Source organism: Limulus polyphemus, unplaced genomic scaffold (assembly GCF_000517525.1).
Source record: "Limulus polyphemus unplaced genomic scaffold, Limulus_polyphemus-2.1.2 Scaffold6483, whole genome shotgun sequence".
Taxonomy (NCBI): domain Eukaryota; kingdom Metazoa; phylum Arthropoda; class Merostomata; order Xiphosura; family Limulidae; genus Limulus; species Limulus polyphemus.
This window is the reverse complement of record NW_013672093.1, coordinates 5,752-20,854: the sequence shown is the minus strand read 5'-3', so window position 1 is coordinate 20,854 and position 15,103 is coordinate 5,752. Positions and strand designations below refer to the sequence as shown.

General features: G+C 35.9%; 1 protein-coding gene across 1 annotated transcript in view; it reads right to left on the bottom strand.

Annotated features, from left to right (window-relative positions):
• The window catches only part of LOC106473758 (OTU domain-containing protein 5-B-like), a 38,738-nt gene extending 23,865 nt beyond the window's left edge, over window positions 1-14,873 (bottom strand). The window contains exons 1-3 of the mRNA XM_013934438.2: window positions 14,171-14,873; window positions 9,298-9,388; window positions 8,935-8,999 (exon numbers count right to left, since the gene is read on the bottom strand). Of these exons, the coding sequence (XP_013789892.1) occupies window positions 8,935-8,999; window positions 9,298-9,388; window positions 14,171-14,719 (705 nt within the window). The 5' untranslated portion in view covers window positions 14,720-14,873. The remainder of the gene's footprint in view (window positions 1-8,934; window positions 9,000-9,297; window positions 9,389-14,170) is intronic.
• Between the last annotated feature and the right edge of the window lie 230 nt (window positions 14,874-15,103).

Genomic DNA, 15,103 nt, shown 5'->3' with positions numbered 1-15,103 from the left:
AGAGACATGCAATTTCAGGGCCATTTCACAAGTGTGTTTCCTTGGGTTAGACTCAACAAGCGTCTTCAGAGCATGAATATCAACTCCAACATGTCGGCCCCTACCATCACAGATTTTAAGGCTAAAGTCACCTGAACAAAATTTGCTAAGTCATCATTGACACTTACCAACGTTCAAAACATTTCCATAAATTTCTTTGATATTCTTTGTGGTTACAGAGGCGTTGTTTCCCTTCTTGTATTCAAACAGCATTACATGCCGAATGTGTGTCTCGTGTGCCATCACTATAAGGGATTAGAGTATATTAAACTTTACACATTATATAGGCTACACTAACGTGACGTTTAGGTGGTTCACTTGACTATTATACGTGATGCACATTTGGGGGAGGGGGGGGGGTAATGAAAGAGTTCCTATACGCGACATTAATTTCTTGATGCCCTAATAGGTTCAGTGAAGAAAGATGATGAAACATTATTGATGAACTACTGGTACAATTATTCCAATGTTTCGGGTATCATGTTGATCTATACACACCACGGAGTTGAAGTCAGGTTATTTCTTACGAAAAAAATAATCTCTCATTTCTTGGGAATTAGCTAATTATTGATGTTATTCAAACTGTGTTAAACAAATTTTCCATGCTTGAGCCTATGTGTTAAAAGATGTGATAAATTACATATTGCTTTTATGCAAATAACGTTAAAGAATACATCAACAATACATCAAAATATATATATATATAAAAACTATATTTTAATGACAAGTTTACTCACGTACATTGATAATCAAGTATTTTAATTAAATTTTGTTGAACATAACTGCAAAAGTTCATGATGTGTACTTTGACCTACACGTAGTGAGAGAGTTAGGATACATTTAATTTTATTAAGTGAGTTATTTTTGGACCACATAATCAAATTCAAAAAGTTTTTTATGTTTCAAAATACTTGTAACAAAACATATTGTTGATGCTTCTATCAGAAATGGAACTTGAACAAGATAAATAAATCTGAAAATTACCATCATGCATTACAAATTAGTATTTTTTTTATTATATCACATGAAATCATTCAGTTACCAGAAGACTGGGTGTTAGTCATGCACTAAAACCGTTGCTTTCAAAGTGAAAGGTAGTGAGGCTTAGCCTATGGTATTCAGTACATTATACTAAACATTTTTTAAGACTCAAAACCATTAAATATAGAAGATGATTGTTATAAAATAATATTTTTATTTACAATTTATTTTAATTAAAGGTTTTGTTCTTGTAGTACTCTTCATCTTTGATATAACCTGTTTAATTGCTACAGGATGAAAGAATACAATAAAAGTTTGGAGATGGCTTGAATGGGTAATGAAGAAAGTAATAATTTACCTGAATGAAAATGTATTTCCGATAGGTGCTTCCTCTTCTGACAAGATTAGCTTTTTCTTGTTTTGTGCTGCCCTCTATAAGCAAACTTTCTCAGAAATGCATGGCACAAGCCTTCATCCTCCCTCTTTTGAAATCCACAGTTTCAACATGTCTCTCATGCAAATCATCATGCATCACCTCTCCACCAATAGGAGAGCACTACTATCACGTGACACATGTTACTCCCTCTACACACCACTACCGAACTATCACTTCAAAGTTTGGCAGAAAAGGCAAGTACCGGAAGATTGTGGGGAGGACGGGTGGGAAGTGTGAGAAGGGGAAGTACCTATTGGAAATACATTTTCATTTACGAAAATTATAACTTCCTTACGGTACTCTCCCTCCGCTCACAAGATTAGCTTGAATCCCACACTGAGACGGAGGAGAGATCGGCAGGAGAGAAGCACAGGCGTATTCCCCAGAAGCATCTGGAGGACACCACCAAAATGATAGGAACAGTTCAGATGATCTGAGGAGGGTACCACACCACATCTGAGCCAAGTATCTCTTTGCCATGAACAGGAGGACCAGACATGGTGGAACATTAAAGGAAGCACATCCGCTTGAGAGAGGATAGTTTAGCAATGTGATCTTAAACAGAAATCAGAATCACCCATTTCTACGATGGAAGTGGGCAAGTGAGGATGTGTCCCATGGTGTAGAGTGGCTAGGGGGGGGGGGGCAATGGACTGTACTCGGTAAGTCAACTATATCCAAAACCTCACTCGCTGGGTACCAACATCCTCATAAGGGTAGGATGAGGATCATACCGTCTTCACCTCAAGTCCCAGAGTCAAGAGTGAACCTAACATTTTACTCTAGGAACTCACAGGGTAGCCTAATGAAAGGGATCTGGGAATGCATCATACAGAATCCGAGGGTAGTTCATCACATGCACTCTATCCCCGCGACCATGAAACCAGCCCAAAAATTACCCCAGGCCAGTAACAACCTCGTCACCAAACGAGGGAAGACCCAGGACAGAAGAGGACACAGGCCACATAGACCTTCTGTGACCCACAACACAGAAGACAAGTCGAGAGGGGAAGACAGACAATTCAAAACCTGTGTGAGGACTTATGTGATTAGTTCACTTGATCTCCAAAACCTCACTCGCTGTGAGGGTAGGAGGAGAGCACCCAATCAGAGAGGTGAACAGCACTTGGGCATCTCAACACCTGGAAATAGTTATTCATCTGGAGGATCTCGTAACTCCCTCTATACTGGCAAAACATCACGACCCTACTCTGAACTGAATGGATATAGCCATCTTTGTGGAACCCATCCATCAAGTTGCCTCCGTGGTCAACCATCCCAGCAGATTGGAACTGGTAAGTGATAAGGAGTCCTGTGCTCCACTGGAAGAAAGGGGGGGGAGTGCAGTGGAGAGTCAGGAGGAACGGCAACGGATGATCAAGAAACCATATTTTGAAGAGCAGACCACATCAATTTATTCAATCTAGGCATAGCAGGGATGGGCAGTAATCCCATGCTATCCATGGGTGGTATGGTCCAGGACAGGCATATTATGACACAATTATCACGAGGAATTTACACTCTGGTGATCTTGTGAAACACCCCATCTCAAGGATGAGTGTACATAGCCATGGAAAATGTGTAAGAATCAACAAAGCTTACAATGCAGATTTGATAGCAGGATGTCTGTGAATGGTTATAGCCATCTAAGTGGAACCCATTCTGAGTATAGACAGAATACCTGGTCAGGCATCATTCACCACAGATCAGGATCCAAAGTCAAGCTGAAGCAGGTGCCCCTGAAAGAAAAGAAAGCATTAGGAAGGACTTACCTCATGTTACAGCCACTCCAAAGTCTGTAGAATAGCCACAGATAGCAGCGATACCCTGAGGAAGCAGAAACAGTGATGTGGTGTAGGTAGTGGGAGATAAACGTGTGCAGAGTCATCCACACGCCCGATCATAGATTCTCCTCCAATGGCCGATGAACACAAGAGGTAAGGGAGAAGGTAAGGTAGATTTGATGTGAGAAAACATGAAAGAGATCACACTGGAAGAAGACAAGGAGGAATAGGCCAACTGGATCAAACAAACCCAACTGGTCAGAGTAACTGGGGACAGAATCACAGGAAGAGGAAAGTTGCCAAAGGATAAAAAGGTGGGAACAAGGACCCTGGAAGGAAGTTGTGCAAGCAATATAACAACAGAGGGTGTGGACAGGTCAGAGAATGTGAGAAAACATGAAAAGATCACACTAGGAAGAAGACAAGGAGGAATAGGCCAACTGGATCAAACAAACCCAACTGGTCAAAGTAACTGAGGAAAGATATATTGCTTGCCCGACTTCCTTCCAAGGTCCTTGTTCCTGCTTTTTTATCCTTTAGCAACCTTCCTTTTCCCATGAACAACAGTAGGCATATACAGGACAGAGAAGTCTATCCGGATCAGGACAAGAGTAGAGATGAGATATAGAGGATAGGCAGATTGGGGAAATGACCTTCCTCATGTCACAGAGGTCTTACAAAGAAAAGCACAATCAAGATAAAAGATAAGGTAGGAGGAGTGACACAAGGGCCTGGTAACATTGAGGTTGAAAATATCTGATCTACGATGCCCACAGGCCAGATGGAGGTGGAATATACCTTCAAAGAGAGGTGAAACAGAGAACACATAGACAGAGGTTCGATTGGAGGTAAAGTGAGGGCATGAAGAACCATGTTAATGTCCCAATCCTGGAGTGACGAATGCCTTGGTGGCCGATGGAGATGGATGGAACAGCTCAACATGGAAAGGACAGGGAAAGCAAAGACCCTGCAGAAGTAAGAAAAATGGAATGTATGGGATAACGCTGCCCAAAACCCTGAATTCAAGGAGACCTAAGAATCCCTCTCAAAAAGCCACCAGCCCACCTGCTCAGCTTCAGCTGAGAGCTGACGAACATGACAGGCCGATTCCCAATCGAAATGAACAAGAAGAAGCCAGTTGTCCATATAAACATAGAAGTGCAATCCCATGGCATGAATGTGTCGAGCAAATGAGCAGACCACATGACAAAACACATATAGTGCCAAGGCTAAGCTGAAAGGTAAGGCATGAAACTAGTACACAACTCCCCGATGGACAAACCAAAGATATGGATGGGAATGCTCCCCCACAGGAATGTGTAAGTAAGCATTGGAAATGTCCAACTTGGTCATTCAAAGACCTGTAGAAAATGCCTCCAGAAGAGAGAGGTATGTCTTTATGGTAAAGCGAGGAGTGTGAACATACTGATTGAGACAGGATAAATCGATGACAGTATGCCAGTCCCTGGTCTTCTTGGGAACGTCAGGAGTAAAACCCTCATGAACCTGTTGGAGTTGGTTTAATAACCTGTAGTTGATGAGGTCCTGAACCATCTCTGACAGAAACTGGTGTGTCGAGGGATCCCGAGGAGAAGGGAACACTGGATAATGGAGGAAGGGAGAGTAAGGGGATAACATATCCCTCCATGAGCACCCTGTGAACCGAGACATTTGTGAGAAAAGGTCCCCACAGATGAACTAAATTCAAGAGGTGAGCCCCCACTGGGCCCGAACCGATCACATAGTCACCAGTACTGCTCGTGGTAGATTGTGCATCATCGAACTGTGGCACTGCAGAAGGGTGGGACAGGAAGAGGCTGGGAAAGGGAAGATCAGGGAAGAGGAAATGGTGCCTTGCTCGGCTCCGACTGGGACAAATGAGCTACCAAATTAGCAAGGGTAGAATGTTGATGAGCCAAGGCCACCCACAACTCCAAAGACTCAGAAACTTAGTCAAACACATAACACTGCAAAAACAGCACCACGAGGAGGTCTCTCAGGTAAGGAGCCAAGAGATGGGTCCAGGCCAAAACCACACACGGCCCAAGAGGTCCCAATAACAAACAAACCACGTTTGAAGTGCAAGAGCTGAATATGACAAATGAGCCAACATAGAAGTAAGGATGGAGAGGCTTTAAGCAGAAAACCCTTCAGGGTTCCTGTGAAGAGCCTCTGACAGAAGGTGAAGGGAAGAAAGGTACCTTAACATGGTCGTGAGGGTGAGAAAATTAGGCATGGATAAGTTGGACAGGGTAATCTAAGTTTGACCCCCAAACAGGGAGAACCGACCCCAGCAACTGTTGGTCGAGAAGAGGAAAGTCTGCCTGATGGTAAGCAAGGCTGGACTGACCCAAAGTCCATGGGGGATGAGGCATACTAACACTCTCCCCCAGTTGAGAGGCAAATTAGTCCGCATGAACCCTAATATCGAGGAGTGGGGGAAATAGTAAATAGGGGTGGGAAGTTGTTTCATGTAAGATGGAAGGTCTAGGGCCATAGGAAACAGGTGTAAGACAAAACACCACATACTTGAGAGATAAAGCTTGAAAAGACTGATGACGTATAAGTTGAATCATCAGGTAGTGAACGGGAAGACGGGGCAAACTCCAGGGGAACAAACAATCAAAATCATCTTCAGTCTGGCCCAGCTTGAAAGGCTTAGGAAGAAGTGGGGCAGAAGTAGGCAAGAAAGGTTGGCTCATATACTGCCCAATCTCCTGGCAAATAAGCAACGATATTTCCCCCGACGGGTTGCCTGCGCCTGAAAATACAGCATCAGATGCTGGCAAAGTACCCAAAGTGGTGATTGTAACTTCAGAATTCACAAGCAGGAAAAACAGGGAACTGATGCTATATTAAAATATTAACTCAAGAACTGTGAAGTGTAGTAAATAAAATTAAGAAAATATAACAATGAAAAATAAACCTCTTGAAGGTAACTGAACAATGTAAAAAAGAATGTCTGAACTTGACAGCTGCCAAATGAGAAGTGATAGTTCAGTAGTGGTGCATAGAGGGAGTAACATTCGTCATGTGATAGTAGTGGTCTCCCGTTGGTGGAGGGGTGATGCATGATAATTTGCATGAGAGACATGTTGGAACTGTGGATTCCAACAGAGGGAGGATGAAGGATTGTGGCATGCGTTTCTGAAAAAGTTTGCATATAGGGGGCAAGTAGGGTAGAGGGAGAGTACCCTATCAGAAACTTTATCATAAATGTATAATGTTTCGACATTAATATGTCCTGATGAAGACATAATGTCATCAAAACATTGTATATTTTTAATACAGTTTTCTTCATTACCAATTCAAGCTGTCTCCAAACTTATGTTTTCTAAAAAGTGGGTTCCTTGTCATCAAAAGAAAGAATACAATGCTGGGAACTGACTTGATGTACAATAACCACCCACCCACAGAGAACTTGAGGTACACTATCCCCAAACAAACAATTCCCTTAGTTGTTTTTTTCTAAATCCCAAAATTTTAACAGCAAAAGTTACAAATTTCAAATCAACAAGATTTATTGGAACACAAAAAATGCTTTAACACATGAAAACTTTTTCCCGTGCTATGTCTCTTTCTCTGATATGTACATACATTTATTTATATACACAAACACCCTTGCTAAAAGTATACGATTACTCCATAAAGATACAACTTGGCTCTGCAAGTGAACGTACCAACTTGGAAGATTATTACTGAAGAGTGAGTATCATAAAAATATTGTGGATTGTACTAGTTTTATAAAAGGGAAATTATACATCAGTCACACTACTTAATCTGTTCTATTGTACTTCCTAAACATTCAGTCTGTTCTATTGTACTTCCTAAACATTCAGTCTGTTCTATTGTGCTTCCTATACATTCAATCTGTTCTATTGTACTTCCTAAACATTTAATATGTTCTACTGTGCTTCCTAACCATTCAATATATTCTATTGTGCTTCCTAACCATTCAATATATTCTACTGTGCTTCCTAAACATTCAATCTGTTCTATTGTACTTCCTAAACGTTTAATATGTTCTACTGTGCTTCCTAATCATTCAATATATTCTATTGTGCTTCCTAACCATTCAATACGTTCTATTGTGCTTCCTAACCATTCAATACGTTCTATTGTGCTTCCTAACCATTCAATACATTCTATTGTGCTTCCTAACCATTCAATACGTTCTATTGTGCTTCCTAACTATATTGAATGGTTAGGAAGCACAGTAGAATATATTGAATGGTTAGGAAGCACAATAGAATATATTGAATGGTTAGGAAGCACAGTAGAACAGATTGAATGGTTAGGAAGCACAATAGAATATATTGAATGGTTAGGAAGCACAATAGAATATATTGAATGGTTAGGAAGCACAGTAGAATATATTGAATGGTTAGGAAGCACAATAGAATATATTGAATGGTTAGGAAGCACAGTAGAATATATTGAATGGTTAGGAAGCACAATAGAATATATTGAATGGTTAGGAAGCACAATAGAATGTATTGAATGGTTAGGAAGCACAATAGAATATATTGAATGGTTAGGAAGCACAATAGAACGTATTGAATGGTTAGGAAGCACAATAGAACGTATTGAATATTCTACTGTGCTTCCTAACCATTCAATATATTCTATTGTGCTTCCTAACAATTCAATATATTCTATTTTTGCTTCCTAACCATTCAATGTTCTGTTGTTCTTCCTAGCCATTCATTATGTTCTATTGTGATTCCTAGCCATTATATGTGTTCTATTGTGCTTCCTAACTACTCAATCTGTTCTACTGTGTTTCTAGTCATTTAATTATATTTAAATTTATAGGCCACGATTATGATAGCTGAAAGTAAAGGGTTGAAAATCATCTTCTTACAATTAACTTCCAGTGATATTACTAATTTCATGTGGCCACGTACAGAGGGGAACCATCTCTGAGGTAGAGGCAGTGCAATCTCCATGGATGTGGGAACTTAGATGGGATGGGTTATACAAATTGTACAAGATCTTCAGAAATACTTAACAATATTAGAAACTGGAAAACTGATTAAAAATTCTTGGTTCACCAAGATTCAAAGTAATGACCAAATATGGGCATGAAGTCTATCCGTAATGTGATTACACATCAACAATGCTCATGGTATCAAGAAATACGAAATGAACATGTTCAAAGAGTTATGTCTGGTTTCAGAGCATTAAAATATTTAAATAGCTTGCCCAAAGCCTAGAACTTAACTCCATACAACATTCAGAAGGGATAATTTAACATTATAGATGACAGTTATCTAGCCCAAATTAAGTGGCCAAACTTTTTTAAGAATGAATAATGGAATCAAACTTGCATTACACAATAGCACAAGTTATAGATGCCAATAGTTGTACATTTAAAAGTACTAGGAGACTGACAGTAAGGGTATCCTTGTATAAAACATTTGGCCTGGCACTGTCTACAACACACATCTTCTTCAGTTTGGATTCCTCTCACATAAGTAGTCTAATACTATATTTTCAAAGGGTTGATGTTGTTGTTTTGAAGTTAAGCAGAAATCTACATAATGGGCTATCTATGCTCTGCCCACCATGGGTATTGAAACCCGGTTTCTAGCGTTGTAAGTCCACAGACATACCGCTGTGCCACTGGGAGGCTTTCCAAAGGAAAATGGGAATTGCTTTAACTAATTCCTTTACATTAACGTTCAAACTTACCATGTAGTCCATACACTGTTTCCTGACCACTGAATGCATTTCTTGGTCACCATATACTTGGTCAGCTAAAAAAAAAAGAGAAAGGAAAAAAAACAAACATAAAGCAGATTAATTTCTTAATCTTCAAGACTTTTAGCTAGCACATGATAATATTCTATATACATTTAAAAATATTGCACATACTACTATTATTTGCCTGTGTGCACTGATGTTTTTCCAAGTAATTGAAACCTACTGTAACTTACTATTACAAGTCCAATAAAGTACGTTTACATTAGAAACATCAATGATCTGTTATTATATTTACCACAGATGGAGAGCTGTTGGGTGAAAAATGTGGTAAAATATAAAAATTCAACCCACCTACTGCACGAAACATACATGCCCCATCTTCTCCCATTTTCTTTATGATATATCCCTTCTTTCTCATTTTCTTTTCAAAAATTTTCTCTCTCTATCAAAGAAAATACTTATTAATAGAGTACACAAGCACTTAGGAAATTCAGATGTGCAGGATGTACAGAGAGAGAGAGAGAGAGAGAAATGTATTTGTTAAGGCATAAAATAAAAAAGTCTAGCATGTTTCGTCAAGGTTTTAACCAAGCAATATACACGTAGCTTTCAATATACGATTGCTTCCTTTATACATGCTATTTTAAGATATTTTAAAGAACAACAATTACTTGAACTTCATAATCTTTTTTTTAGAAACTCCGTATTGAGAAATACCACTTTTTTTTTGAGGTTCTTAGGTATCAGCATTTATCGAAGCCACCCATTTGAGACAGTTTTCACAATTGAATATAAAATAAGTAGAAAATTAACTATAATATGAAGATCTGTTATGACACTCTCATAAAATGTGTGGCTTTCACAAATTCAAACCACTTTTACTAATCCAATATTATAATAATTGCTCTATTTTAAAGACATTTTGTATATAAAATTAGACGAAAATACGGGAAACTACAAAGAACTTCTAGATTTTTCCAGAAGCTAGATACTTCTGTGGCATTACAATCAAATAAATAATCAATTTTGATAAAAAAATTTATCACAACAAAGCCATTTAATCATATTTTGGAAGACAGTATAAAGAAGCACAGTTTGGTAAAAAAAAAGGTTGTTTTATAAAAAGAAAATAATTAGCTGAATAACATGTACATGTAAATATTTACTTGAAAATTTTGCAGAGATAGTCAATCACCAGTTTCAAGAATTAATATGGACCTGCAATCTCAGTCTTGTAAGAACACTGAATAAACTTTTCTTTAAAGTGTACAAAAAATATGCTTTGAAATGCACAATTTATATCCATATTTAACTTTCTGTAATACATTTCTATACACACACATATATGTGTATATATATACATATATATTAAAGAAGGATCAGACAAACATATTTCTTGAATTAGCTGACTCAATATTTTTTTTGTAAAGAATCTGATTGTTATTACGCACAAAGCTACACAATTGGTTATCTGCTCTGTGTTCATGATGAATATTGAAATCTGACTTATAGCATTATAATCCCTCAGACTTATCGCTCAGCCACAGGGGAAACAAATTCATACTGTCCTAGGGAGTTGTGTTTACAGAGTTCAGTGTTCCTGACTTTAATAATTATTTCTTAGTTTACAAAGTTGCAATACAACTGGCATCACAAACGGCTATATCAAAGCACACTCTCAGAAATTCATAAAAAGTTTGCTGTCTCAGTCCTGAAAATGGAACTAATATGGAAGCTTTCTGAGCCTCTCTGGTTGTATATACTAAAATTTTTGGTATCACAATGAGAGATTCTTTTACTTTTTCTCTCATGTCATCAAATACAATGACAATAATATTTCTGAGTTTTACAATACAATATCTGATTTTATTTAAAGGGCTAAGTGAAAACATTATGCCTTCAGACTCAACCTATTTACTTTTACAAATAGAAAAAAAAAGGAATGCCTTTTTTATGACACCTGCCTGACTGTAATAAGTAAGCAAATGCTATGCCTTTGTCCACAGTATTACACCCTGGTGCCAAAAATGTCAAACGTTAATTTCATATTCAAAAACAAAAAATACTACTTGGAGAATTTGTTGATTAGAAACATATTTAGTGCTTACTGGTGATACGTGCACCCAACAACTGTTAGGCCAACATTTCTTCAATTCTCCTTACAGCAAAGTCTAGAATTTCTAGTTAACTACATAAACATCTGTTAACACTTTCAGCAAGATTAATTATACTGGACAAAATATGGAACCTAAGTTATGACAGGGAAGTATATACAAAAAAATCTTACATTTATTTATATATTTGGTACAGGACAAATTTTCTGTTATACCTATAGCAATTTCAGAGATTTGCAATAATGTGTTCATCACATTCAATCTAAAAATACTTTTAAGCATATATTGTTTTGTTTTTTAGTTTCAAGTAGCTTAAAAATGGATATTAAGCTAACAAGGAGACCAAGAATGCTATGAGAGGATCTTTATTCTCTCAACATTTTTGACCACATTCAGTCTTGTATCAGTATCAGGTATGAATTAATAATTTTGCATCTTGCATGTATACAGTATAAGCAACTAATTTTCTAAGCATTTTTATATTTGTTTAGTTACTCTTTTTAAAAAGGAAACACACATATATGATGTTTTATATACTGTAGATCTACTGGAAGTAATGTTGGGTGAAACATTAAGATTAATGGTTCTTCGGAACTGATTGACCATCATTAAATTTAAATAAAAACATTGCAACTTAGCTGCATTTATTTGGAATTATTTTTTATTTCTATATATTTTACTGTCCAAAGAAACAAGCTAAAAATTCATGGCTTAAACTTTGTCCATTGTGTTATTCAAATCATTGGCTTTTATTTTGTATAGCATGATTTTCAATTGATAAGCTTGTCCTAATTTCATTCTCGACATAATAAATTCTAAGAATTGTTTCAGACCATTGATTATCTAACAAATGATCAACTTGGCTACATCTGAGAATATCCATCTTAAATATGTTTGATATACTAATCAAACATTCAGTTAACTTGCAATGATGTTGAGAAACAAGGATTTAATGAAATTATAAAAACAAAATACGCCTGAAAAACAATACAAATTTCTTAAATTTGTATGTTTAAAAGAATAAAAGAAATAAGTTTTTACAAACTTTTATATTAAACATTTAGAAAGATAACACACATAAATGTAATTTTTTCCCAATGATTTTCAGCAGTAATCTACATGTAAGCTAAACAATTTATGTAAACTTTAAAATGCTGATAAAAACATGCACTGTTAAAAAGTAATGAAAATTAAAAATTATCAGTTAATTCACCATTCATATAATTCAAACTGCTAGTGTTAAGCTGGCTTGAAATTGTTGAATCAGACAACCATGATTATCAAGTTGGATTTAACTTTCAAACAAAAATGGTCACATACTAAACTATTCGCTGTTTTTTCAGACTCTTTTTAAATAAACCAAATATTCCTGAAAACATTACCCATAATATACATGCATCACAGCAGAGTAAAACTTGATATTAAGTTACTTAGTTAAGAAAAGAATATTCTCTTACTTCCTGTGAAAATGGATACTTGTAGTTCATATCAGAATATCAAAATTAATATCTATTTAAATTTGCCCAGATATTTTAGCCAAATTTTATTTCTTGTTTTAGCTTAAAAATTTCTTTATACTTTCTCTACATTTCTAATGCAGTTTCAATAAAATTCAATATATACCTGCATTGTATATTTTAAATTCATGGACAATATTCATCATTTCACTAAAAAGATTTAATAAAGATCCATTTTGAATTGTTTTTATTTATTAATGTTGTCAAATTTATTTTCTTTCAGTCCTTGTTTGAACTTAGAAATTTCTTGATACTTTCTCTACACTTCTAATGCAGTTTCAATAAAATTCAATACATACCAGCATTGTATATTTTAAATTCATGGACAATATTCATAATTTCACTAAAAAGATTTAATAAAAATCCATTTTTCAATTTTTATTTATTAATGTTGCAGAAAATGTTCAAGTCCGAACACAGTTTGGCAAGTGGTTTAAATCATGTACTATAAATTCAATTACCTAAACTGGATATTTAAGAAACGTTCCCACATTTGATAGGAAGAAAAAGATACTGCAGCCGATATGTAAAATATTAGCTTCATATTAAAAAACCCAATATAACAACAGCCACTTTTTTAAACCATAAAACTGAAGCCTTAAAAATAACTAAAACACTAAATTTATTTATCCTTGTAAATTTTGTGAAAATGTTTATGAAGAGTACTAATTCTTTGATCAAGTAATATTATCATCACATTTCACTGGCTTAAGCTTAATCAAGTCATTATACAAAATGCATATAAGATAGTGTTGTCTAATTATAAACTTACCAGAAATTTTCAACTCTTTAAATTTTTAAAAATTAATTGCAAAACATATCCCAAGGATGTTATATACATTTTATAATTACATAAAATAATCATGAGTTCTTTGTACCTCAACAAAAAACTTTTAAACATTATAATATCATGCTGCTACATCAGAAATTTTTTTCAGTATTTTAATTTTAAACATAATAATCCAAGGCTTACCAGCCACTCTCAGTTTAACTAATAATCCTTATATCATACATCTCCTTATTACTAACATTCAGTTCAAAACAATTAACGTTTGTCACAGTGTTTTTATATAGTTATACAAAACTAATATTGATACCTTTGGAAAATTCATTTTAATTTGAAAAAACTGCCAGTAGCTTTATGAAACGACAACAGTGTATTACAAAGGCTAGTTGCAAAAACGTTTTGCTGTTGTTACTGTTATAACTATAGGTAATAAAATTTGCTTTTCTAGGGAATGAGTGGTTCTCTAGATATGAAGTGAGCATTCTTTTAAATTTATATACATTGTTCTGCTCCATTCACTTAGTATATTGATTAAGGTATAAAATAAATCTCCTAAGCTGCCCACACTTTATGCTGTTATCAGAATTTGGTCAAAAATAACTTTAATGGTTACACCATTAAATATTTCACGTTTGCCATAGTTTTACTCCTAAGTTTCAATCTACGCTAAGCCTACATAGTTTTCTTTCTGATCTGTTCTCAATAATTAAGTTGAAGGTTTATTATAATAACAGCTTGTGGTTGGTTTCTAAGCAACAATATTTCACAAGTGAGCCTTCATAAATTTATGGGTATAGAATCTATACCTCTTCAAGTTCTTCCTCTGTCCACATCTCAACTGGTCTATCGTATTCATCTCCACTATTATAACCAGAATGATCATTTTCTTCTGACACCTCCAACAGCGGTACTTGATTATTTTGTCTTTCTTGAGAAGTATTATGACCAGTCTGTGATGTTCCAGGGTTAGAAAAAGCTTGAGATACGTTTGTCCTATGGAGATTATGTCCAGAATGCCCCGTATGTGAATGGCCATGAACATGAGAATGTGATTTCCGAGTGGTTCGATGGGGTGAAGCTCTATGACGACGCTTGGAATGACTAGGTCCACCATCTACACTATCATATTCATCAAAATTTGAACTAGAAGGATGAGCTGGTCTTTTATCATCCCTTGTTGGTGGTGGCGGCCACCTTGGAGGTGAATTTCTCCCAGAAAATGCAAATCGTTCTCTGTTTTCCTGAGAATGACTCTGATGCCCATGGCGTTCGCCATGATATGAATGAGTTGCAGGATCAGAGACTTCCCCTTCATTTTTCGACTGTCCAGACTTCTTTTTGGGTAAAATTGTCATATTTAATTACTAATTCACTTAATTTTGCCCTTTAACACACCATAATTTATTGTTCAGCCGCGAGAAACATTCACAAGAAACACCCTTCTTCACCTAAACAGGATTAGAAATTTTGTACATTCGAAGATGGCGACTACATCAAATGTGACGTCACCTTCGCACATGCTCTTAAACGCTTTGAAGTATATTTAATTGTTTATTTATTCCAAAAATGATTGCCTGCTAGACCAACAGCAAAAAGACATTATTGAAACTTTAAATATTCGTGAATTATTCTATATTAACTTTGAATTGGTTTAGCGTCTGAATAAGGTATATGTAGAATAAAATACTACATTTGTGTAGTATTGTAAATTTGGAGAACCAGTGATTCCTTAGAAAAGC